Source organism: Mercenaria mercenaria, chromosome 13 (genome assembly GCF_021730395.1).
Source record: "Mercenaria mercenaria strain notata chromosome 13, MADL_Memer_1, whole genome shotgun sequence".
Classification (NCBI taxonomy): domain Eukaryota; kingdom Metazoa; phylum Mollusca; class Bivalvia; order Venerida; family Veneridae; genus Mercenaria; species Mercenaria mercenaria.
In genome coordinates this window covers 11,510,674-11,538,039 of record NC_069373.1, presented here as the reverse complement: position 1 = coordinate 11,538,039, position 27,366 = coordinate 11,510,674, and the positions used below count along the sequence as shown (strand labels likewise).

General features: G+C 36.3%; 1 protein-coding gene across 1 annotated transcript in view; it reads left to right on the top strand.

Annotated features, from left to right (window-relative positions):
- Window positions 1-27,366, top strand: part of LOC123529846 (uncharacterized) — a 66,437-nt gene that overhangs the window by 16,268 nt on the left and 22,803 nt on the right. Inside the window, exons 2-4 of the mRNA XM_045310402.2 lie at window positions 20,186-20,353; window positions 21,531-21,642; window positions 27,100-27,160. Coding sequence (XP_045166337.2) covers window positions 20,186-20,353; window positions 21,531-21,642; window positions 27,100-27,160 — 341 coding nt within the window. The remainder of the gene's footprint in view (window positions 1-20,185; window positions 20,354-21,530; window positions 21,643-27,099; window positions 27,161-27,366) is intronic.

The window sequence follows — 27,366 nt, the reverse complement described above, 5'->3', positions numbered from 1 at the left end:
CTTTTCTCATAAACTATCAAAGCTATTGCTTTAAAACTTGCAACAGTTTTTCACCATCATAAGTGGACACTGTACATCAAGAAACATAACTCTATCCTGCTTTTTGCAAGAATGATGGCCCTTTTTAGACTTAGAAAATCATGGGTAGGACAATATTTCTATTACACAAAAAAAATCAGATGAGCGTCAGCACCCGCAAGGCGGTGCTCTTGTTTTCCTGTCCGCTCCAGAACTTTGTCATCCATCAAAGGATTACAATATTACTTGGCATAAATGTTCCCCATGATGAGACGACGTGTCATGCGCAACACCCAGAACCCTAGCTTAAAGGTCAAGGTCACACTTTGAGATCAAAGGTCAATAAGATTTTTTTCCTGTCCGGTCTATAACTTTGTCATGCAAAACAGGATTTAAATATCAGTTGGCACAAACATTTACCTGGATGAGACAACATGTTGTGCGCAAAGCCCCGGCTCTAGGTCTAAGGTCAAGGTCATACTTAGAGGTCAAAGGTCAAATTCAAGAATGACTTTGTCTGGAGCATTTCTTCTTTATGCATTGAGGGATTGTAATGTAACTTGGCACAAATGTTCACCACCATGAGACGAATTGTCGCACGCCAGAACCAGGTCCCTAGGTCTAAGGTCAAGGTCATACTTAGAGGTTAAAGGTCAAATTCAAGAATGAGTTTGTTCAGAGCATTTCTTCTTCATGCATGGAGGGAATTTGATGTAACTTGGTAGAAATGTTCACCACTATGAGGCACACTTTTTATACGCCCGTTTGAAAAACGGGACGTATTATGGGAACGCCCCTGGCGGGCGGATGGGCGGTTGGGCGGGCGGGCGGGCGGGCGGCGTCCACAGACCTTGTCCGGAGCATATCTTCTACATGCATGGAGGGATTTTGATGAAACTTGGCACAGTTGTTCACCATCATGAGACGGAGTGTCATGCGCAAGAACCAGGTCCCTAGGTCTAAGGTCAAGGTCACACTTAGAGGTCAAAGGTCAAATTCAAGAATGACTTTGTCCGGAGCATATCTTCTTCATGTATGGAGGATTTTGATGAAAGTTGGCACAATTGTTCATCATCATGAGACGGAGTGTCATGCGCAAAAACCAGGTCCCTAGTCTAAGGTCAAGGTCACACTTAGAGGTCAAAGGATACAAGAATGAAAATTCAAGAATGACTTTGTCCGGAGCATATCTTCTTCATGCAGGGAATGATTTTGATGTAGCTTGGCACAGTTGTTCACCATAATGAGAGGGAGTGTCGTGCGCAAGAACCAGGTTTCCTAGGTCTAAGGTGAAGGTCACACTTAGAGGTCAAAGGATACAAGAATGAAAACTTTGTCCGGAGCATATCTTCTTCATGCATGAAAGGACTTTGATGTAGCTTGGCAAATTGTTCACCATCATGAGACGGAGTGTCATGCGCAAGAACCAGTCCCTAGGGTAAGGTCAAGGTCACACTTAGAGGTCAAAGGATACAAGAATGAAAACTTTGTCCGGAGCATTTCTTCTTCATGCATTGAGGGATTTTGATACAACTTGGCACAAATGTTCACAGCATGAGACGGATTTGTCATGCGCAAGAACCAGGTCCCTCGGTCTAAGGTCAAGGTCACACTTAAAGGTCAAAGGTCAGATACAAGAATGACTTTGTCTGGAGCATTTCTTCTTCATGCATGTAGGGATTTTGATGCAACTTGGCACAATTGTACACCCATCATGAGACGGAGTGTCATGCACTGGTCCCTTCTTTAAAATTACTTCCCTTTGCTGTTACTATAAATAGCTTATATTGTAACTTTTTCATTACAAGTCGTATGGAAAAATCGAGACCACTTTTCTGTAGTACAACATGCATGTTACATCCAATTCTGAGGTGTATTTTGAGCTATCTCTACCTGGTAAGGATTTTTGTGTGGACTTGTAATTTTTTTTTTCGATTTTTTTTTTTTTTTTTTTTTTTTCTCTTTAAAGATTAACTTCCCTTAGTTGTTACTATAAATAACTTACGTTGTAACTTTTTTATAATTGACCGTAGGGAAAAACCAAGACCACTTTTCTGTGGTACAACATTGATATTACTTTCAAATTTTGGGTGTATTTTAAGGTATCTCTACCTGGTAAGGATTTTTTTTGTGGACTTAGAAAAATAAAAGAATTACAATAATTTCTAAAAAAAACAACATTGTAAACAACTAGAAAATTAAAATTCCATTTGCAAATACAGGTGCTAGTGTAAACAAATTTGCTGTGACGGGCGTATATTGTGACATTCTGCACCCTTGTTTTAGAATTATGTCCCTTTGTTGTTACTATAAATAGATTATATTGTAACTTTTTTATTACTGGCCGTAGGGAAAAATTGAGACCACTTTTCTGTGGTACAACATGCACGGTACATCCAAATTTTAGGTGTATTTTGATCTATCTGTACCTGGTAAAGAGTTTCTTGTGGACTTAAATTTTATAGATTTTTTTTTTTTTTTTTTTTTTTTTTTTAGGGTTTATTTCACTTTGTTGTTACTATAAATAACTTTTATGATAATTTTTTGTATAATCGACCAAAAAAAAAATCCAAATGAAAACAACTGTACGTTTTTATATACGCTAATTTTAATCCAAGTGCTTTGTTATATTATATTGTATATATAGTACAATATTGTTTATACATCATTGACAGATATCAGTTCATTATGTTATACTGCAGTAGAGAAAATTAGGTGCCTTCCAGTAGGGGACTTTGTATTGCATGGCAATACTTCATTCACTTGTTTCTTTTGGGTAACTATTTGTATTTGTATTTATAAGTTTTCCTAGACAGAGTTCGTTGAGGTTCAACTACATGGATGATCGATATGACCGATAAGAAACAAAATATGTGAATGTTACGCTTTCTGTATACCGCTAATTAACAAGTGACACAAATACGATAATAGGCTGCTCTTCTATGCATTGTTTATCAATTAACTTTTACACATTGATCAATAAATACCTTTGGCAATGACGGACATTATTGTACCAAATATAAACCGCGAGAAGCCCACGTGTCAGTCGGCGCGTGGCATGATTGACATCTGCCAGAAGCTGATTAATATACCAAGCTCCGCCTACTGCCATACTTCCGCTTATGGCGGCGAACAATATTCGAATTCACCGATATTTTGATTGACAAGGGGCAGTTCTTTCGAACTCGAGACATATAAAAGAAAATTTCCTCAGGTCAAGCCGACGCACGGGAAATATTTTTGTTTGGGTCAAATACGAGTTTTTCTCGGTAAGTGCGAGTAAAAACCCAGAACCTCGGGTCTACCGAACGCCCTGCCGATTTCCTGATTTACTACAAAAATTCATGCAAAAAGTTGTTTAAAAAATTCCACATGGACAAATCGTGGTACATAGTGTTATCTGTGCAATACTGCAGGCGTATTTAACCGAGTTTTAGATTTGTAAAATAATGATTTTTCTCGTACGTAAAACATCTGGGATAGATAAATTCTTGGATATCTTTCTGTCATAATTTCTCAAACAGTTTTGCAAACAAATAATAATTTTAATTTCGATCTTTTGTCGTTGCATAATCTTTTTAATCTGCCCCGAGGATAAAACTGCAGTGACACTGCACAAGTCACTTGGAAAGAGCACAATAAACGTCAAAAATATTAGACAAACAAAATTTTCTTACCTGAAAATTTATTTATAAAAGTTAAACATCCTTTCAATGCAATGACTAAAACCAGCGAAAGAAATCCATAATGTTTACATTTCTAGATTTTCCTATTTGCATGAAATTAAATTTCCATGGGTCCACTTTTTCCTATTTTTCAAAACTCAGACTTTAGAAACATAGTTATTATTACTGAAACTTTCTGTGACTTAAATAATGTAACTGAAATTCATGCAAATTTTTGACACCTGCCATCAGAAACTGGGTTTAATCTGTTTGACAACTGTTTCTTTTAATGTGTGCCGACAGTAGCAGATCAAAGAAGACATGTATTATGTGTGATGTCATAGTGATGTCACTGCTATTGACATGTATTTAATTCAAGAAGTGACTGTGAAATGCTTTTATGGGTTTTTGTGTTTTGACTTTGAGTGCATTAGCACTGGAAGCTTATTTATTTTTTGCTGATATAGAATTAACTTAGCTTTTTTTAATTGTATTCATATCAGGGTTTTCCCTCGGGTTTTTTTATTTGGGAGTCCATGGACTCCCATGGCTGCTAATTTAAGGGTCCCTAATAATTTTTGGGGGTCCACAAATTATTGATCTTGAAAATGGACATTATTACTAAAAAAATTTATCCTAAAACCGAATGAACTTGTATCTTTTTAATTTAGATAGCAGCTGATTCAGTATTTCGGAATGGTATCTTTCAAAATGGCATGAGCTTCTCAATTCAGACTGATAACAAAAGGTGTGACAGTCTTTTTGTTATGATCAAATAGCCAGTAATTACCGGCAATTAAGTGTCAACTCGTGTCAATTATGTTGTTCACAGTTTGATCTTAGTTAAAGATAATACTCGATCCTTAATTAGTATCATAATTTTTATACGCCCGTTTGAAAAACGGGACGTATTATGGGAACGCCCCTGGCGGGCGGGCGGGCGGGCGGGCGGCGTCCACAGACCTTGTCCGGAGCATATCTTCTACATGCATGAAGGGATTTTGATGAAACTTGGCACAGTTGTTCACCATCATGAGACGGAGTGTCATGCGCAAGAACCAGGTCCCTAGGTCTAAGGTCAAGGTCACACTTAGAGGTCAAAGGTCAAATTCAAGAATGACTTTGTCCGGACCATATCTTCTTCATGCATAGAGGGATTTTGATGAAAGTTGGCACAATTGTTCATCATCATGAGAAGGAGTGTCATGCGCAAGAACCAGGTCCCTAGGTCTAAGGTCAAGGTCACACTTAGAGGTCAAAGGATACAAGAATGAAAACTTTGTCCGGAGCATTTCTTCTTCATGCATAGAGGGATTTTGATATAACTTGGCACAAATGTTCACCACCATGAGGCGGAGTGTCGTGCGCAAGAACCAGGTCTCTAGGTCTAAGGTCAAGGTCACACTTAGAGGTCAAAGGATACAAGAATGAAAACCTTGTCCGGAGCATTTCTTCTTCATGCATAGAGGGATTTTGATATAACTTGGCACAAATGTTCACCACCACGAGACGTAGTGTCATGCGCAAGAACCAGGTCCCTAGGTCTAAGGTCAAGGTCACACTTAGAGGTCAAAGGTCAAATTCAAGAATGACTTTGTCCGGACTGTATCTTCTTCATGCATAGAGGGATTTTGATGAAAGTTGGCACAATTGTTCATCATCATGAGAAGGAGTGTCATGCGCAAGAACCAGGTCCCTAGGTCTAAGGTCAAGGTCACACTTAGAGGTCAAAGGATACAAGAATGAAAACTTTGTCCGGAGCATTTCTTCTTCATGCATAGAGGGATTTTGATATAACTTGGCACAAATGTTCACCACCATGAGGCGGAGTGTCATGCGCAAGAACCAGGTCTCTAGGTCTAAGGTCAAGGTCACACTTAGAGGTCAAAGGATACAAGAATGAAAACCTTGTCCGGAGCATTTCTTCTTCATGCATAGAGGGATTTTGATATAACTTGGCACAAATGTTCACCACCACGAGACGTAGTGTCATGCGCAAGAACCAGGTCCCTAGGTCTAAGGTCAAGGTCACACTTAGAGGCCAAAGGTCAGATACAAGAATGACTTTGTCCGAAGCATTTCTTCTTCATGCATGGAGGGATTTTGATGTAACTTGACACAATTATACATCATCATGAGACGAAGTGTCATGCGCAGTTCCCTTCTTTCGAATTACTTCCCTTTGTTGTTACTATAAATAGCTTATATTGTAACTTTTTCATTACTAGTCGTAGGGAAAAATAGAGACCACTTTTCTGTAGTACAACATGCATGCTACATCCAATTTTGAGGTGTATTTTGACCAGTCTCTACCTGGTAAAGATTTTTTTGTGGACTTACAATATTTTTTTTTTTTTTTTTTTTTTTTTTTTTTTTTTTTTTAAGATTAACTTCCCTTAGTTGTTACTATAAATAACTTATATTGTAACTTTTTTATAATTGACCGTAGGGAAAAACCAAGACCACTTTTCTGTGGTACAACATAGATGTTACTTTCCAATTTTAGGTGTATTTTAAGGTATCTCTACCTGGTAAGGAGTTTTTTTGAGGACTTAGAAAAACAAAACACTTAGTTATTACTAAACAACCACAAAATTAAAATTCCATTTGCAAATACAGGTGCTAGAGTAAAGAAATTTGCTGTGACGGGCGTATATTGTGACATTCTTGCACTCTTGTTGTGATTTATTAATATTTTTTCATCAAAATACTTTAAATTTATATGAAATTAATTTTGTTCAATAGAAAAATAAACCGTTCGATCTTTTACGGAACGTAACGGCAATCTTAGATTTTAGCGGTGTCAGTTAGCGCGGAGAGTAGTTTCCCTTTACCAAAATGGCGAACATCGGTAACAAAACTTGTTTTGAAGTTGGAAAATCGTCTATACCTGTGTATAATGAGCACCCACGATTCGGGGATGGTCCCGGTGGTAAAAAACTGCGCATTTTACATGGGTATCTGCGCAAAGGAAGCTTCAGTGCAAAGGAGTTTTGTGACCGATTTTGCGGGTCCAGTGGACGCAGAGGCACTACAAAATGCGAGTCCAAAGCAGTCAAAGCGCGTCAGGGACGCAGAAAACCTGCGTCCGGGAAAACCCTGCATATTCAGATAAGGCTTTTCTTGGTTAAGGCAATCAATGCAAGAGAGAAAAAAACTTTAATTTGCAGTTTAATCACATTAGATTCACAAGGATAAGAAATTAGGTTTACATTGATAAGTATATTTAGTTCCATTTTCAACTTGCATGTCATGGCGCTATTAAAAATCTTTCCGCGTTTCCCTAAAATCACTCCACCTCTCCCTAAAATCTCTCCACTTCTCCATAATCTTAGCTGAGGAAGAAATGACCTCTCCCTAAAATATTAACATTGCTTAAGCCCTGAGTAAACAATGTAAAACAATTAAGTATTGTCTTAAAATTACATGATACATAGGCTTTGAAGGAGTGCGGGTGCTAGTTATCAGACTCAGGTCTACAGGGTATTAAAATATCAAAGATTTTGCTATGTACTTCAATGCTGAATCCTAAGGAATGTAATGTTTTTAGCTCACCTGAGCAATGCTCAGGTGAGTTTTTCTGATCGCTCGATGTCCGGCGTCTGTCGTCCGTCGTCTGTCGTCTGTCAACATTTAGCTTGTGTATGCGATAGAGGCTGTATTTTTCAATTAATCTTCATGAATGTTGGTCAGAATGATAACCTTGATAAAATCTAGGCCGAGTTCGAAAATGGGTCATCTCGGGTCAAAAACTAGGTCACTAGGTCAAATCAAAGAAAAACCTTGTGTATGCGATAGAGGCTGTATTTTTCAATTAATCTTCATGAATATTTGTCAGAATGATAACCTTGATGAAATCTAGGCCGAGTTCGAAAATGGGTCATCTGGGGTCAAAAACTAGGTCACTAGGTCAAATCAAAGAAAAACCTTGTGTATGCGATAGAGGCTGTATTTTTCAATTGATCTTCATGATATTGGTCAGAATGATTGCCTTGATGAAATCTAGGCTGAGTTCGAAAATGGGTCATCTAGGTCAAAATGGCACTAGTCAAATCAAAGAAAAACCTTGTGTATGCGATAGAGGCTGTATTTTTCAATTATTCTTCATGAATATTGGTCAGAATGATAACCTTGATGAAATCTAGGCCCAGTTCGAAAATGGGTCATCTGGGGTCAAAAACTAGGTCACTAGGTCAAATCAAAGAAAAACCTTGTGTATGCGATAGAGGCTGTATTTTTCAATTGATCTTCATGAATTTTGGTCAGATTGATTACCTTGATGAAATCTAGGCCGAGTTCGAAAATGGGTCATCTGGGGTCAAAAACTAGGTCACTAGGTCAAATCAAGGAAAAACCTTGTGTATGCGATAGAGGCTGGATTTTTCAATTGATCTTCATGAATTTTGGTCAGAATGATAACCTTGATAATATCAAGGCCGAGTTCGAAAATGGGTCATCTGGGGTCAAAAACTAGGCCACTAGGTCAAATCAAAGAAACACCTTGTGTATGCGATAGAGGCTGTATTTTTCAGCTGATCTTCAGGAAATTTAGCCAGTATGATTACCTTGATAAAATCTAGGCTGAGTTCGAAAATGGGTCATCTTGGGTCAAAAACTAGGTCACTAGGTCAAATCGAAGAAAAACATTGTGTATGCAATAGAGGATGTATTTTTCAATTGATCTTCATGAAATTTGGTCAGAGTGATTGCCTTGATGAAATCTAGGTCGAGTTTGAATATGGGTTATCTGAGGTAAAAAAACTGGGTCACTAGGTCAATTAAAAAAAAAATCTTGGTATGCGATAGGACTGTTTTTTTAAATTGATTTTTATGAAATTTGGTCAAAATTTTTGTCGAGTGATTACCTTGATGAAATTGGGCCCAAGTTCAAAAAGGGGACACCGGGGAAAAAACTAGGTATGGGTCAAATCAAGGAAAAACCTTTGTATCGATAAGGCTGTATTTTTCATTTTTTTCATGAATTTGGTCAAATGATTACCTTGATAAAACTGGGCCGAGTTTGAAAAGGGGTTATCGGGGGTTTAAAAAGTAGGTCACTAGGTCAAATCAAAGAAAACCCTTTGTATGCGTAGAGGCTGTATTTTTCAACTGATCTTCATGAAATTTTGTCAGAATGATAACCTTGAGAAATCTAGCCCAATTTAAAAATGGGTCTTGGGGGTCAAAAAATAGGTCACTGGGGCAAATAAAAAGAAAACGTTTTGTATGCATAGAGGTGTTTTTTTTAAAAACGAGGTTGATGAAATTTGTCAGAATTTTTTGCCTTATCAAATCAGGTAAAATTTTCCAAAAGGTCACTTAGCTCAAAAACTGGCACTAGGTCAAATGAAGAAAATATTGTTTTACACTTAAGAGACCACATTTTTGACCCAATTTAATGAAAAATTGGTCAGAATATTTTTCCATAAACACTTGTCAAACGTTTACACTGTTAGGGTGTTTTTATCAGGTGAGGCCCGGGGGCCATCTTGACCCTCTTGTTTTTTCCCCTAGCCAGTGAAGGACATTCAAAAGGTCTGGCCAATTTTTTTTTTGTACCTTAAAAGTCAAGGGAGCTTTTTGACGGTGTGCGCCTTTCCCGTTGAATTATTAAAAAAGGTGATTTTACTTAATATTAGTATTCATACTATGGAAAACTACCCCCTTGCGTATGTTACAATCAAGTTTAAAATTTTTCAGAGAAAGTGTTTACCCAGAAGGTGGACATACCGAGGGTTAAAAAAAAAATGCAGGTGTTGTACAATTAGCATACAAAAAAAAAAAAAATCCCAAAACCTACTCACACAAAAATTTTTGGTGCGTTACTGCAAACAAACAATTTTTGGTCGGGCTAAACCCCCTGTCAAACGTTTGAGAGTCCTTGCTATCGCCCGATTTCTCATTTTTAAAAGGCCTACAACACGCGAAATGTGTAGTTCCCTTAGATTGCTTAAATTTTTAAAAAGGTTATTTATCGAATGAAGTTCATTTTGTCAATCCAAATTTTTATGCCAATTACGATGTAAAAACTGTCTATTTATGACTTGTAATTGTGCAATACTCGAAAAAACCAGTATTTTCTTCTGCGGTAAATCATTTGCAAAAACACGCAAAAGATTCGCGGGATTTGTAATACTTTAAGCATATGATTAGGTGACGAATTTTATGCCCCTTTTTTCACAAAAAAGCAAATATGAGTTCACAAATTCAAATAAAAACTTCATATTAACTATTACCAAATTATCCCTTTTTTACCCTGTCCGTTTTAAAAAAAAATCTTTAAAACATTGCGCAAATAAAAAAAATTTTTTGGCTGTGCATTTTATGAATTGCGCAGGCTTACAAAGTTTCGTATATCCAGAGAAAGACAAAAAAATGTTCCCGAACATACTGCTGTATTTTATTGAGGGGTACCTGAAAGATTTGGAAGTCTCTTATCAAAAGTTTACCACATCGATGAAATTAAATTATGAAACTTATTTTAAAAACTTTTAAAAAAGATATGTGCAGTACGTTAACTTCCGCAAGACTTCCGGATGAATTTAACTACTTCTGGAACTTTTTGGCAACACGGGACCCGTTTTTAACAACGCTCTACGACTTTTCGTGGGGTTAATTTTTAGTCAGTAAAGGATAAATTATTTTGGAAGAAGAAGCCTTATGGGTTTTTTTAGTTTTACTGATATTAAAAAAGATTTTATTTCTTTTTTTTCGAGGGAAAAAATCAAATCGGCGAAAAATTTAAAATTGTTTTTTTTTTTTGTTTTGAAAAGAAAGTAATCGTCTTTTTTTGGTCTTTGACGAAACGAAACAACTTTTTTTATGAAAAAATTTAAATAAAAGGTAATTTTACCGTAAACTCAATGTCAGTACGCCAATTATGCTAAAGCTTGTATCATCACAATTTGTAAAAAATTTTTGTTGAAATGGGAAAAGTGTAATGATCCGGATAAATTTTTTGGTAAATATCGAGCTGTGTTTGAAATTTTAACATTCAAGTAACTTAAGGATAGAATTTTGTAACAGAAATGATTCTAGAATTTATTTTTATTACCCCACAATCTATATCAGACCTTATTTAGTCTAGGCATGATCTAAATAAAAAGATGAAGTGACAGTCTACTTTGGTATTGTAATATAAAAGAACGTTAATATTTAGAAATTGAAACAGAAGATTTTCATTTAAACGCACCAAAGGGTGAAACAAGGGTCTACATATTCAAAAATTCTTGTGGTAATTTTCCCAAACCCTACTTGCGGAGGGGGTTCCCCCACACCCCTTTCCCCCCTATTGCACTTTACAGTTTGATAATTGCCCTTTTACCACCTGCCCCAATGTCCATTAAAAAAACTGATGCAATTTAAAAACGGGGAAAAAACACCCCCCCCACACCCCCCTGCACCGACCACGTAAAAAAAGGCTCAAACATTTTTCTGCCCCTCTGGGCCTGTCTGTCTAATGAATCAAAATGGATAAAAAAAAGTGGATGGACTTTGGGGGTAACGACTTATTTTTTAAGGGGGTTTAAAAAGTCTGAAATAGAATAAAATTGATAGTTTTAACTAAAAAGAACTTTATTTATTAATATCGGTTACACTAATTTTTTGACCTCGCACATTTACATACATGTATCTCTAAACGCAAAAAAAGTATACTTTAAATTGACATCACTTTTAATATGATTGAACAATACCTGATATGACAAGGCTTTTCCGGGGGGGGCCCTTATAAAAATCTGTAAAATATCAGTTCTTTCGTCCATGTTTCAAATTGTAGTGGCAAATCCCGCTGTTTTAAAAATTTTTAAATTAAAAATTTTCATATTGAAATCTTTTTCATGTGCGATAAAAGCCTATTTTGGCAATGCCGGGGCAAATGTTTACTGGAAAAACATATAAAGTATGGGCAGTATTTAGTGTCAGCTGTTTAAATTGTAGTTTGTACTTTCAACTTTTTTTTTTCGCCCACTCTTCAATTTTTGGAAATTTAAAATTGGGTTTAAGTACTTTTAAATGTCAAAGTTTTACAGGCTCGACCCCAAGTTCTTTTTATTTATATTTTTAAAAATTTTTGTAACAAAATTCCCCTTTGTTGGGGGAAAAAAAAATAAAAACAAACTGAAACTGGTAGGGTATACGTCATCTCAATCATTAGGCGACCAGGCCCCTTTGGCCTTTGATTTAAGGATGGCCTTAAGTGTGGTGTATCATTGAAACTTGATAAATAACTCCAGTATGATTTTATAAATGATATTTGTCAAAAAAACTTCGTTTCTTTAGTGTCTACGGACAAGACATGTGTCTACGGACAAGACATTTTGCAATTCAACAACTATTTATATCTATATAACCCAGTTTAATTCCGTCTAATGTTTATCAACTTAGACACTATCCTAGCAGCTTTCATACCAACAGTGATTAAACTCTAATACTGCATCCTTCACAAAGAAAATAGGTGTCTACAGACAGGACAAAAAAATTGGCGCATTTATCATTGTCTGTTTAGAGTCAAATTTGAGGAGATAAGAAACTTCCACCTGAAAGAATGCTATTATTTTCAAAAGAAGGTAGACTGAAGTTCACACAGAGACAAATAAGACAGTAAAAAAAGAATTATTTTATAATGAAATCACATTATCTGATATGAGGAAGAGCAAAAAGGCAAAATATATAACAAAACGGTCATGTCAGTCTTCAGTACATAACTTCTCTTGTGGGTAACATAGACAGTTGAAATAACCTGCAGCTGAAAGAAGACGAATTTTCCTGTAAACCAAATAGCACAAAAAGTTCTTGCTGGTTCAGGTTTTAATTAAAATGAAAAGACAAAAAGCACATTTTTTAAGGTGAAACAATATAACACTGAATTTTGGCCTTTTTTCTGTTATTGGACAGCATGGCGTTCGTTTTATATGTACATCAGCTACCTGATAGTAGTTTTACCTGCAACTGTGTAGTGATATGTAACTCCTGAAGTGCTGAAGACAGAATATATATAAACATGCACTTTTAAATTTGGGTGTATAACATAGAGCACCTAAAAAGTATGCATTTGATTGTGACTGAGGCGTTCAGACTTCACTGCAAGGACGCCAAACACCAGAAAAAACACTCAAGTTGTGAAAACAGGGAATGAGGTGAGATGATTTTTCATTATCTGTTTATAAATGCTTAATCTATATGGAAGAGGTACTAACTCACAAGCATCCATGACAAATATGCCTCAAATTCAAATAGAAATAAGGGTATTAAATATACCCCAAAAGACTGAAGCACAGTCTTTAACAGTGTTACCTGAACTTCATACATTATTGTATCCTTAATTCAGGCAATTTTGGCATGGATGTGACCCCACCCTCATCCTTTCTTCTGTCTTCTCCTTGCTTTACTGGCCATATACACTGTTGCTTGCTGGGACTGGTCTGTTAATTATGAATAAATATGTTTAACTTGCCCTGAACTTATGAGCCCAGCAGCAAAGTGTCAGTTTAAACCAAAGAAGCCAATTTATTTGGGGAACCCATGCCCAATTTAAAAAAAAAAAAAATGGGGGACTGTTCTTTGTCTTTTATGGCTCTACTGTATACATTTAATAATTGGTCCATTTGTTTACTTTCAGTTCTGCCGGGTTCTTATAATGGTAATAAGAACACTGAATCTATGCAAGACAGGTTGGATAAACAACAGGCCATAACCAGTGGGATATGCGTAAACACACATAGCATTGCCAAAAGTTGGAAGGATGACCTAAAGAAAAATCTTACAGGACAGATCTTATCACTGTATACCAATGAGGCAACAAACAATAACAATGATAAGAATTTGAATGTAACCACATTGTATATTGTGAAATAGTGTGGAAATAATAAAATTACAAATCAGTTTTTGAAAAATAAGGTCTTGAATTGTTTTTTGCGGAAGCCTCCAAAACTGAAATACAAAGGACTGTTCTTATCAGGAAAAGCTTTGTACAGTACTTTGAAGTTGCTGTATTTCAGGAGCTTCCGGGGGCCTCTGGCCCCCTGGACCTCTAGCAAGGGCTTTGCCCTGGACCCACCGGGGGCCAATAGGCCCCCAGGCCCCCAGATTTTTAGCTCACCTGAGCAATGCTCAGGTGAGTTTTTCTGATAGCTCGATGTCCGGCGTTCGTCGTCCGTCGTCTGTCGTCCGTCGTCTGTCAACATTTAGCTTGTGTATGCGATAGAGGCTGTATTTTTCAATTAATCTTCATGAATATTGGTCAGAATGATAACCTTGATGAAATCTAGGCCGAGTTCGAAAATGGGTCATCTCGGGTCAAAAACTAGGTCACTAGGTCAAATCAAAGAAAAACCTTGTGTATGCGATAGAGACTGTATTTTTCATTTGATCTTCATGAATATTGGTCAGAATGATAACTTTGATGAAATCTAGGCCGAGTTCGAAAATGGGTCATCTGGGGTCAAAAACTAGGTCACTAGGTCAAATCAAAGAAAAACCTTGTGTATGCGATAGAGGTGGTATTTTTCAATTAATCTTCATGAATATTGGTCAGAATGATAACCTTGATGAAATCTAAGCCGAGTTCGAAAATGAGTCATCTCGGGTCAAAAACTAGGTCACTAGGTCAAATCAAAGAAAAACCTTGTGTATGCGATAGAGGCTGTATTTTTCAATTCTTTTTCATGAATATTGGTCAGAATGATAACCTTGATGAAATCTAGGCCGAGTTCGAAAATGGGTCATCTCGGGTCAAAAACTAGGTCACTAGGTCAAATCAAAGAAAAACCTTGTGTATGCGATAGAGGCTGTATTTTTCAATTGGTCTTCATGAATTTTGGTCAGAATGATTGCCTTGATGAAATTTAGGCCAAGTTCGAAAATGGGTCATCTCGGGTCAAAAACTAGGTCACTAGGTCAAATCAAAGAAAAACATTGTGTATGCGATAGAGGCGGTATTTTTCAATTGATCTTCATGAATATTGGTCAGAATGATAACCTTGATGAAATCTAGGCCGAGTTCGAAAATGGGTCATCTCGGGTCAAAAACTAGGTCACTAGGTCAAATCAAAGAAAAACCTTGTGTATGCGATAGAGGCTGTATTTTTCAATTGATCTTCATGAGTTTTGGTCAGAATGATTGCCTTGATGAAATTTAGACCAAGTTCGAAAATGGGTCATCTCGGGTCAAAAACTAGGTCACTAGGTCAAATCAAAGAAAAACCTTGTGTATGCAATAGAGGCTGTATTTTTCAACTGATCTTCATGAAATTTAGCCAGAATGATTACCTTGATAAAATCTAGGCTGATTTCGAAAGTGGGTCATCTGGGGTCAAAAACTAGGTCACTAGGTCAAATCGAAGAAAAACATTGTGTATGCAATAGAGGATGTATTTTTCAATTGATCTTCATGAAATTTGGTCAGAGTGATTGCCTTGATGAAAACTAGGTCGGTTTTGAATATGGGTTATTCTGAGGTCAAAAACTAGGTCACTAGGTCAAATTAAAGAAAATCTTGTGTATGCGATAGAGACTGTTTTTTTCAGTTGATATTTATGAAATTTGGTCAGGTTGATTGCCTTTATGAAATCTAGGTCGAATTTGAATATGGGTCATCTGAGGTCAAAAACTAGGTCACTTGGTCAAATCAAAGAAAAAACTTCTGTATGTGATAGAGGCTGTATTTTTCAGTTGATCTTCATGAATTTTGGTCAGAATGATTGCCTTTATAAAATCTAGGTCGAGTTTGAACATGGGTCATCTAGGGTCAAAAACTAGGTCATATCTAAGAAAATGCTTGTTTTATCACAAGAGACCAATTTTTTGGTCCAATCTTAATGAAAATTGGTCAGAATATTTGTTTCCATGAAATCACTAGGTCAAACATGTTTTACACTGTTATGGAGTGTTTCTTAGGTGAGCGACCTAGGGCCATCTTGGCCCTCTTGTTTTCAGTATTTTCAGTTTTTCCAACTTTCACCCATGTACTTATTGAGTACACAACCCCTACTGACTTTGGGGTCACCAGGTCAAGGTCACAGGGGCCAATGTTAACTTTTTGCATGAAGGCACTTTACTCGCGAACCATTGCACCCAGGACCTTCAAACTTCACTTGCAGATAGTACTTATTGAGTACACGGCCCCTATTGACTAGGGTCACCAGGTCAAAGGTCAAGGTGCTGAGGGGGCATTTGTCACCATTAGCTCTTCACTTAATTGTTGCTATAAATAACTTATATTGTAACTTTTTTGTAATTGACCGTAGGGAAAAACCAAGGCCACTTTTCTGCTGTACAACATAGATGTTACTTTCAAATTTTAGGTGTATTTTAAGGTATCTCTATCTAGTAAGGAGTTTTTTTGTGGACTTTGAAAAACACAAGAATTGCAATAGTTACTAAAACACCACAAAATTCAATTTGCAAATACAGGTGCTATTTGCTAATTTGCTGTGATGGGCGTATATTGTGACATTCTGGCACACTTGTTGGTTTAAAAATGCGTAGTGTTTGTTCACTTTTGCATTCTTAGAAAGAGACATTTTTGTTGTTTACTCTGCACTGGAAGTTGATATTTTAAATTGACACTGCTTTGAAATACACTACCGTACCGTCAATATTAATTCCCAACAATTTGATCTACGCACGCATTGAGTTATCATATAGTTGAGCCGCACCATTAGAAAACCAACATAGTGCATTTGCGGCCAGCATGGATCCAGACCAGCCTGCACATCCACGCAGTCTGGTCTGGATCCAAGCTGGTCGCAAATGCAATATGTTGGTTTTCTCATGGTGTGGCTCAGTTTAATCTAGGTTTATTGAGTACCATTCAATGTGTGTGTACATTCAGTGTGGGAGAATTAATGCCTACCGAGCTCTGTTATATAAAGCATCCAGACGATTCAGATTTTGTTTACGATAGTAAAAAGTCATTGCGTGTGTTTCTATCATTTCATGTATGTTCTTGTACGCTAAAAAATTATCAAGCAGGCCCTTCCCCAGCCGCATAAGGCGCCACGCTACCGCGTCGCTTAAAACACGAAATACAGCTTCCCGCAGCGCTTAATTATCTCGCGCGGTGCCTATATTATTAGCGCAGCGTCTTAAATCAGCAAGCGATTTCATCCCAGTGAGATACCTCAGGTAAATATCGATCGGGGAAGTTTATGAATACACAGTGTAGCTAGCTGTTTACCGTGTACTGATAAGGGTTTAAAGACGACACGTGTTGATGAAAGTCTGTGTTTTCACAAGTTTGTGGTTAATTGGAGCAGGAGTGATTGGATTATAATTAGTTAAAGATTTTAATTAGTCTATGCAACGAAATGGGATAACAGTTGGTGACGGCATGCATGGGTAAGTTAATTGTTATCGAGTAATAATTAGCAGAGAAAGGCAACTGTATTAAAATGACCAGTGATTTTTTTACTGAAGTTTGAAATCATTGTTCCGGATGAACTGAAGCAAACTTTTTCGAGGATGTTTAATTACCATTGTTTAAGATGCTATTAATTTCTAAATATTAATCTTTATCTACTATGATATTTTTTGTTTCACTTTGCTTTTGTATCTCTCAAAGTAAACATGAAAAGACCAAATGATACCAGTTGCAGTGGAATAAAATTTAGTGCAGGTTACCTAACCATCATTCCTGGGAAAGACCAGTTCCAAATAAGCAACTGCCTACTTTCTCACATAAAGAACCGGGCTAGTCGATAAAAGGGATGAATGAATTCTCTTCTGCTGTATTTCAAGGAAGTCAGTATTTCTATGCTAAATAACATTGATTTATTTATTTACTGACTATATTTACAGCGTCATGTATGGTCCAAAGAATTTTAGAAGAAAAAAAAAAACAAGAAACTTATCAACAACAAAAAAGTTCTGATTCATTTTGTCAAGTCATTGAAACATGTCATTGTAACTTATGTTTCATTTCAGGCTCTTTCATCATTCTTCTCCCTTGAAGAAGACCGGGTGGTTATTGAATGGGCACAGGCGAAAGCCACCCTTACCACAGATGAAAACTTTGAGCACCATGGAGTGGATTGTTGGTATTCTGTCCGAGTCTCACCCAAACCTGAGCAAAGTCGCTACAGTGGGACTGCTTTTACCCAAACCCCCAGCTGGTGTGTACTTAATGTTCTTTTAATTTTGGTAAAACCGACCTGCTTCTTGAACTCACGCTGGTGTGTTACATACATGTTCTTTCTGAAACTTGCTGCATGTGCAGAAAAATACATAGTTAAACTTGAAATACAGAACCTGCTTCTGTGTGTAAAAAAGCCTGGCAATGGTGTTGTTAACACCCACAATATTTAACAGAAATACTTGTTGCAATTCATTGTGCAGAAGAACACAAGATAAATGTCAAATCTTAGGAACTTTTACAATATAAATCCATCCTTGGTTATCCTTGTTCTGGGAAAATAACAGATACTCTTTTTTTGTACTTTCAGATTGTGAGAGAGGTTTCAGCAGTTGAATGGTAAAAACCACCCACCATTCACCAGTGAGCATGAAAGTGCTTAATGCCTTACTCATGGTGTCCATGCAGGGACAAAAATTGAATGACTTTAATTTCAGTGGTGCAGTAAAGGAATGGCACAGAGCCAAAGCCATGCAGACACTTACCGGTATATGAAAACAAAAATGCCTATGTGTTGTTAGTGTTAGTACAAAAGAAGTGGAAGGACATATGTATTGTTCGAAAATACATATAAAAGAAGTGGACATCTGTGTAGTGTATATGATATATTGATGGCTATATGATTATGTAAAAATGTAGAAGTAATGAAATACATGTTGTGTTTTTTTTGCATATGTTATACTTAAAAAAGCACCATTTGGGTCCGATTTTTAAAAAAAAACGAACACGGGAGGGGAAACCCCTCCCGCACCCACCCCTTATCCCGCCACGGAAACTTTACCCCAGCGCCTTAAAAAATTTCTGGGGAAGGGCCTGTCAAGCATGTGTATATGCATTACTTCAAAGCATAATTTACGCATCTTAGCTGGAGCCCTGTAGTGAGTAGACATTGTGCAGAGAATATGAACCTGGTCTGTAGGTTTAAGGTCAAGGTCAAAATTGAGCTCAAAGGTCAAATCTGTCTTGTTATATTTACTGTCCAAAGCATAACCATTCAAGGTATTGACTTCAAACTTTGGCAGTGTTCTCAGAAACACCCACAGAATGGTACTTTGCACCCCAGTTTTGGAGACAGTTGTTATATATCTTTTAGTGAGAGTGTGCAAAAGTGCAAGAAAAACTCAGTTTTCATCCCCAACTTTAACTGCCTGTGGGAACACTGAGGTGGTGATGAGACGATATGCAGAGTGCACGAACCAAGACCAAGGTGGTAGGTCAAAGACACAGCAAGGTCAAATCTGCCTATCATATTGATGTCCAGAGCATAACTTGAAAAGTATTATAGTATTATAGGTATTGACTTGAAGGCTGAAGAATATGGGTAGGTGGTGATGAGACAATGTGCAAACTTCAACAATCTGCCTCATCCGTCAGAAAAAGTTTTTGCCCTTTAGTATCCTGTCTACCACCGAACTGAGGACATCTGATTCTTTTTATGATAACTCAACTATTATAAAGTAACGAATATCAAAATTATTTGCTTCAAATCCTGCTTACGGGGACATAATTGACAAAAAATCATTGGGAATGGGGTTGCGCACTGGGAATGGAGTTGCTTGTATACATCATAATGTATATACTGTATACGCGCAACTCCATTCCCGGGGTGCAACCCCATTCCCAATTATTTTTTGCCAGTCTTTCCCCAAAAAGCAACATTTCATTCAAGTGTATGTAATCTTCATGACTGTTTTACACGTGTTTGATCATTAGAAGCGTCACATTTCCAGAAAGAAGGCAGAAGAGTTAGAAAATTTGCATTTTTCATGATTCCATGCTTTTTTGACAGCTCAAACCAGCAGAGTTTTCGTGATAACAGAGCTGATTCTTAAATTAATAAGTTTGTATTTCACACATATGATCTTTATTCATTTTTGTGTCGAATAGCATTTTGCTTTTTTTCGAAAGCACTCGTAAATGTGTCATTATTTACAAAAACAAAAACCCACCTACCTCGATTTTGTATATACTGATGCGCAACGCCAGCACCGGAAGTCGCGCAACCAATTGTAGCGAATTCCCAGTGGGAATTGGATTGCACGTTTACCACCCGTGATAAAAGCATGTTTCTCTGGAATTACTTGACTTACTGTTTCTAGATTTTCCATACATACTGTTGAAAAACGGCGTTAAATCCAAAACAAACCAAATCCATACATCGTTAGCATCATGGAATAACCTCACGTGGCAAGTTTTGTAACCCTGGCTTTCATTTCTGCCAAATTGAGCCCAATTTTCAACAAATTTTACGAAAGCTTTTGTGTGTGTAAGTTAGTATCAGATGGAAGGGCTTTAAATAGTCAAGTGTGCAGTGATTCGATAGCTCTTGTTTAGTTTCAAAATTCAAAGATTAATATTTGTACAATTTCAGTTCAAAAATGCTCCGAAGTTGGTTCTTAAGAAGTCTGGTTTGAAGAGGAAAGCAGAAAATGAAATTCCTCGACAAAGGAAGCGTCCCCTGTTGGAGGAAAATGTTGATCATAGCAATCGTGGTTCAGTCATGGGGACAAGAAGAAGGTCAGCAAGACTACAGGATAATGTGAGTAAATTTCTATTTTGGACATTTCCTTGTTTGCATTAGACGTATTTTGAACACTGCTTCGTTTTAAATAACAAATTCTAAGCATATAAACGAGACATTGATTTACCTTATACACTACTGGAAAATACATTTAAAAAATTATAACGCTGTGTCATCTTCCCATTTCTTCGTAATTCTAAAAGAAAGTTGAAGTTCTGAATCCTGGAAGTAAACATATAACGCTGTGTGAGAAGCGCGCGATCGTGTAAATTACAATAGCGCGGGGTTTTTAAACACGTGGAAAATAAATAAAAATGTAAAGTTACGAAACAGAAAAAACGCGAAAAGTTTGACAAAATGGATAAAATAAGATAGAAAATAGTAAAATAATCTAGATCTACGATAAAAAAAAATGAGAATGAGATGATTACGAAAAATGGCTGCATTTTATTACAAAACTGGACATATTGTTTGATTTTTTTATTCACTCAGATTTTCATGTCGTCTGCTTAATTGATGCAAACTTGAACAGCTTGATAGATGACCAATGTTACACGCTTGTTATCAATGCAAACAATCTAATTTTGACACGGTGTCATCATTGCCTAATTGTCACATGTCTACATGTATTCAAAATTTTAACAAATGCATTATGCAACAAGTAAGCTAGCAGACGGTTATTGATTTTTTTGTCATAGTTGTCATGGCAGAGATGTTTAAGTACACAGGTACCTGCAGTTTTAACGCTGGTTATGGTCAAATTAAATAACATCCGCGGACTCGTTTTTTTTTGTTTTTTTTTTTAATTTGGGAGCCAAGACCGTACCGTGTTACACCGAATACCGCGGTATATCGAATAACATTATAAAGGGTTTCGAGTGTATTGTGATCACCCTGTGCCACAATTTTGGCCAAATCTTACTGAAACTTGGTCAGAATGTTACTCTGAATAAAACCTCAGACAGATTATTTACTGGGTCATCTGGGGTCAAAAACTAAGTCATTAGTTCAATAAAAAGTGACCATACTGACTGTGCATACATCTGTGCAGGCTGTCAGATCATGGTCTGCACTGTTCGCTATTCAGTCAGTAAATTTTCAATGAAAATCCCTTTGAATAATGAATGGTTCATGATGGACCAGTCCATTTTAGAAATTTAGCAGGGTAAAGGTTAAGGTGTTGTTCCTTTTTCAGGCACCAGGTGAAGGATCAGAGTTTCTGCAGCTTGATGATGACTTTGATGAAGAGCAAAGTGAAAATAAAAGAGTAGAAAAAAATAGACCTAATCATTATGGTGCCATTCCAGGTATGGTCAGTTTTCAACGGATGATTATTTGTAGTTTTAGAAGTTGGGAAATTGCAGTTTGTTGGATTATAATGAATGGGCATTGAAAACTCTGGGGTGGTTGTTGGGAGGGAAGGTCCTTTACGTTTCTTACGGTACCAGCTCACTGTGACAAATGGCACTGGAGCTGTTGCAACAACGAGACATTAACAGTTCTCAGCAAGGTTATATCACAATTATTGTACATTACAACTGAATGAAACCTCACACATGTCTCCATGTTAAAACCAACTTAAACTATACCCCTTTTTCTGGTCACCTGAACATTGAGCTAGACGTATTAGTGATGGTACGTAAAAACTTGAATTGCAATGAATAAGCTTTCATGCTACGTACTTCATGCAGACCGGTGATATTTAAACCAAAAATGTTTGTACTACATGGGAAAGGTGAAGCTGGTAACAGATGACTCTTCAAGGACTATTATCTGGACAAAGTACACATACATTTGATGTTTCTCAAGATCCATGGGTTACCATTAAACAAAAAAGCGAAACGTTATCAGATTAATTCAAAGAATAAAATTGATTTTTAGCTCACCTGAGCAATGCTCATGGTGAGCCATTGCAATCACGTTGTGTCTGTCGTGCGTGCTTCCGTCCGTCCGTCTTCAACAACTGTGTTTAACAGACATCTCCAAAACCACTTAATGGATTTTGATGAAACATGGCATGGATGTTTCTTGGATGGTCCTCTACCAAAGTTTTTTAAATGGTTCTGCTTGGTTGCACATAGGGGTAGCCAGAGCTAAGAAAAAATCATCAAACGATATCTACTCCTAAACCGATGGTCCAATTTTGAAATAATTTCACACAGTTGGTCCTTATGTCACCCTCTACCAAGATTTTTCAAATTGAACTGATTCATCAAAAAACATGGCTGCCAGGGGGAGTGGTCACTTTTCCCTATATGTATATAGTGGAAATTAAAAAAATATTTTTGTATGAAACTGCTAGCCTGATTTTAAAATAATTTTACACTTATGGTCCTTGTGTGACCCTCTACCAAGATTGTTCAGATTATTTTGATTTGCCTAAAATCATGGCCACAAGAGGGCGTGGTCACTTTTCCTATTATGTATGTAGTGGAAACTGAAAAATCTTCTTGTGTGAAACTTGTGGCCCAATTTTAAAATAATTTTACACAAATGGTCCTTGTGTGACGATCTACCAAGAATGCTCAAATTATACCAATTCGTCAAAAAACATGGCTGCCAGGGGGCGTGGTCACTTCTCCCTGTATGTATATAGTGGAACAAAATTTCTTGTATGAAACTGCTAGCCTGATTTTAAAATAATTCTACACAATGGTCCTTGTGTGACCCTCTACCAAGATTGTTCAAATTATTTTGATTTGTCTAAAATCATGGCCCCCAGAGGACGTGGTCACTTTTCCCTATAATGTATATAGTGGAAACTTTAAAAATCTTCTTGTGTGAAACTTGTGCCCCAATTTTAAAATAATTTTACACAAATGGTCCTTGTGTGACCCTCTACCAAGATTATTCAAATTATACCAATTCCTCAAAAAACATGGCTGCCAAGGGGCGTGGGCCCATTTATAAACATTAAACAACTTCTTTTCATGAACCAGTTCAAAGTGTACCTTAAGCATTTTCCGCCCAGTGTTTCCAAAACTTGATTAAAATGTTTATGGGCATAATATCTCTGCCAAGTTTGATAACCAGCGGGATTGTCTCCAGAGTTATGGCCCTTGAATTACTAAAAGTTGCTGAAATTGACAGTGTCCACACACTAACTTAAAGGGCAAGGAAAGCCTGACAATAGGTTATATTAATATGAAAGCCATCCTCAAGCCTTTCATAACACTGAAAGAATTTTTAAAATCGGATCACTATTGAAAAAGATATGGCAATTTGAAATTTAAGAAAACTGCTAATCATAGAGGCAGCTATTTTAGTGTGTTTATGACATCATTTACACACTGTTGAATTCTTTATTTAGCAAATAACCTTTTAAATAGATTAATTTCATTTGTTTCTTGAGTGTAAGATGAAAAACATGGTAATTTCTTTAATAATAACTGGAAAAAGTAGAGAAATTTTTTACAGAAATAAGTAGTTTCAAGTTTATTCATTTAGTCATGGCATATTACATGCATGAGACTATAACAGTATAACATAACAAATAAAACATCAGTGTGGAATGCATATAGTTGGTTGTTATAAAATTCATAATTGGAATAAGTAAGTTTTACAATAGATACAAATACTTATATTTACCTTAATGACTAGAAAAGTAACATTTGAAAGTAAATAGAATATACATATGGATACTACTTACAATACTCTGAATGACTAGAGAAAAAGACTATATATAGTTGTACAAACAACTGACAGGGATTTAGTCATAATAAGCGTTAACAAGTCTAAAATTATGAGGATATGCCAAAATATGTTTTACACGGAGAATGAGTTATATGAAATAAGGTTTAACAAAGTGTAACATCTAGCTAGCTAAAACACGACATAATGGATTTACAAAACAGAGCAAGTTTAATAAGTGAAAGTTTGTCATTGCTATTCATAAGCTTCCCGAATTTGTAGGTGTTTGGATTATTCAAATAATGCTGTTCCAAATATTTAGTTCCGACATTTACAAATAACTGACATTCCATAACGTAATGATATTCGTTCCCGAGACAGTTATTCAAACAAAAACCACACAGTCGCTGTTCTCTTTCAATACCCAAGAACCTGCCTTTTTCAATAGGTAATCTATGATTTGTAATATGAAACTTACAAAGTAAATTCAGTTTAAATATATATAGAGAAATCAAATAAATCCGCCATTTTGTTTTTTGTTGCCATGGAAACAAAATGGCTGCTATTTTGGTCAAATATTCAAATGTTCATAATTTTCTTACCGTATTTCACCTAAGTCTTGGGACACCCTAAATCTTGGGACACCCCTAAAATGTGGAAAAATAATTATTTTTCTTGACCCTAAGTTTTTGGACATGTATTTTCTCAGCGTATTTTTCGTCCCTAAGTGTTGGGACTAAGGTTTGTACTGATTCAAGATGTAACCCAAATACCGTTATTATACATTGTATGGTGTTGTATCGATCAAAATATCAAATAATTATAAGAACCAAAGACTATTTTTTTTAACATTTTCGTGTCGTGTTTTTACTAGTAAAGTGTTTTTTACCATACCAGTTAAGTGTTGTATTTTTTTTTGCTGCAGCCAGGAAGTCCATTTTCCGTTACTTGTTTATTTTTATTTACCACTGACTGGAATTTACCCGCGAATCGTACAGATATCAAAACGCCATGCCGGTAATTTTCCATTCCACGAGCACGTGCGACCTATCGTAAATGTCTAACTTACAACGCCGTTACTTTTGTTCATCGACACGTATACAAAAACGCGCGTCACGCATTCATTTTTTTGCTTTTTATCGCTTCAGAATTTTCAACACCGATTGAGAAGTAATATAGTTTGAATTCTATAACGATTTTAAAAAGGTATCGACAGAAATGTTGGCAAAATTCTATAAAAAACGGTCGAATTTTCATAAAATTACTTGCAAAATTTCAAAACAACGCGATCCTAAATACTTATTTTCTTTCTAAAAGTAAATAAATGATACAAACTATGGGCATAAAAATTCAGACTTTTGACCAGAAAGTACAAAAAACAGAATAGAAAAATCTTAAATAATGAAAGAGGCGACAGCAATTTAAAAATATGAAGTAAAACGATTTTTGGCAAACAGATTTCTGTTACGTGAACTCGTGAACGTAAATAGAAAATGCGTGTTTAAAAAACAAAAACAATAATGATGTTGTTGCGTATTTTTAATAAGTTTTGAATAAATCTTTGTACATGTACATGTATTTTTTGACACACACTTTATAATAAGATATTCTTCTCAAACCATTTTGTAATTTCCTTGAGGGCAAATGGTCACAGAGGTAAGATATCCGCTATTATAGTTTTGACACGTTTACCTGTCAGTTTTTACGGGATATTGCACATTCGCTTTAAACAAATTAAAAAGAAGCTTTTTTTTTTTATTGATTGTTACAACACTAGATCTACTTCTCAGCACTTAAGAACCGAGGCGGTTACGATCAAACAGTGATGTGCAACATGGGGGCGAAAACATGACGTAATGCCATGAAAATCTGGGGGAAACTAACCGCTTTGATCTCCACTTCTAATGTCATGATACCGACACACTTCTTTTAGCTCTTTGAGGGGTGTTAATCGATGATGAAAACAAGGCCAATTACTTTTTTTATCAACAGAATAATTACCCATAATCGTTGTTGTTTTTTTCCGCTTTCAACACGGGTGGGTGGGGGGATGTTACTCGATGACGATTATTGTGTTCATATTTTTGGGACACTTTTCAAAATAATTATTTTTCGGGAAATAAGTCTTGGGACAGTGAAAAAAATAATTATTTTATGCTGTCCCAAGACTTGGGTAAAATACGGTATTTTTAAGCCGATTTTGAAAATTCTTTCACTTCTTTAAATGATTTAGCAAATCCAGTAAGATAGAATTAACATGAGAACAACATTGCCTTTCCCTTTAAGTAGTTCGTGTTAGGGCTGGGGCGATTTCAAAAGTTTGAAACTGGTTAATTGTTTGTATAAAATCGAATCTGACCGGTTAATCGGCCGCCATATTGAAAATGCTGTTTTCTATCCTGACGACCTTATCAAGGTACTTCCGGCAGCTGACTTCATTAGGAATTTACGGACTTTATCATTTGCAAGCAGTGTGATAATTAGTAAATCATATTTTGGCGTATTTTATTTTAAATATGTAACAACAGGCAAATCAGAGACTATTGATTATGTTGATGTGTTTTAGCAGAAATATACTGCGGGTCTATGTGCTGGTCAAAGAAATGTATAAAGATAAAGTAAGATTCGTAACGTCATTAAGAACGGTTAGCGGTTTTGCAAAATTTAAACTGGTTTCACCTAGTAATCGAATCTGATCTGATTAACCGAGTAATTGTCCCATTCCTAGTTCTTATCATCCAGTGTTCACCATTGTTGGTCACAACGTACATAGACATATTGTCTCAGACAAGTTTGATAACCAGCCTGATACTCCAAGTCTCTCTTGAGTTACAGCCCTTGAATAACTCAAATTGTGAAAATGGACAGTTCTTGTCCGGTGTTCATCAGATATACCTTGAATGTTTACGGGCATATTATCTTTTGCAATGTTTGAAAACCATGTGGATAGTCTTTGCTGTTCAGGAGTTATGGGCCTTGAATTAGTCAATTGTTTGCTTCAGTGTCTCTTAACTAGTAGGGAATTTGTATTACTTGGACATGCTTAAGATTAATGAACATAATTGTCTTCTGTTTTAATGGCATGAAATATTTTATCCAAGGACAAGATATGTTAAGTGCTTCCTTTTGTTTAGGAGTGGAAGTAGGGGCATCCTGGTACACAAGAATGGAATGTTGCAGGGATGGAGTACACAGGTAAGCATTCAGTATTGTTGTTTTAGCCCGACTATATGAAGTATATGGAGAGCTATCCTACTCGCATCGGTATTGGTGTCTTTCTGCATCCCCACCTTCGTTTAAGTTTTTTTTTTTTTACACTTTCCCTTATTATGCCTCTGAAGGTGGGCATATTAAAATCACACTGTGCGTCCGTCCATCCGGTAAATTCTTGTCCGGGTTGT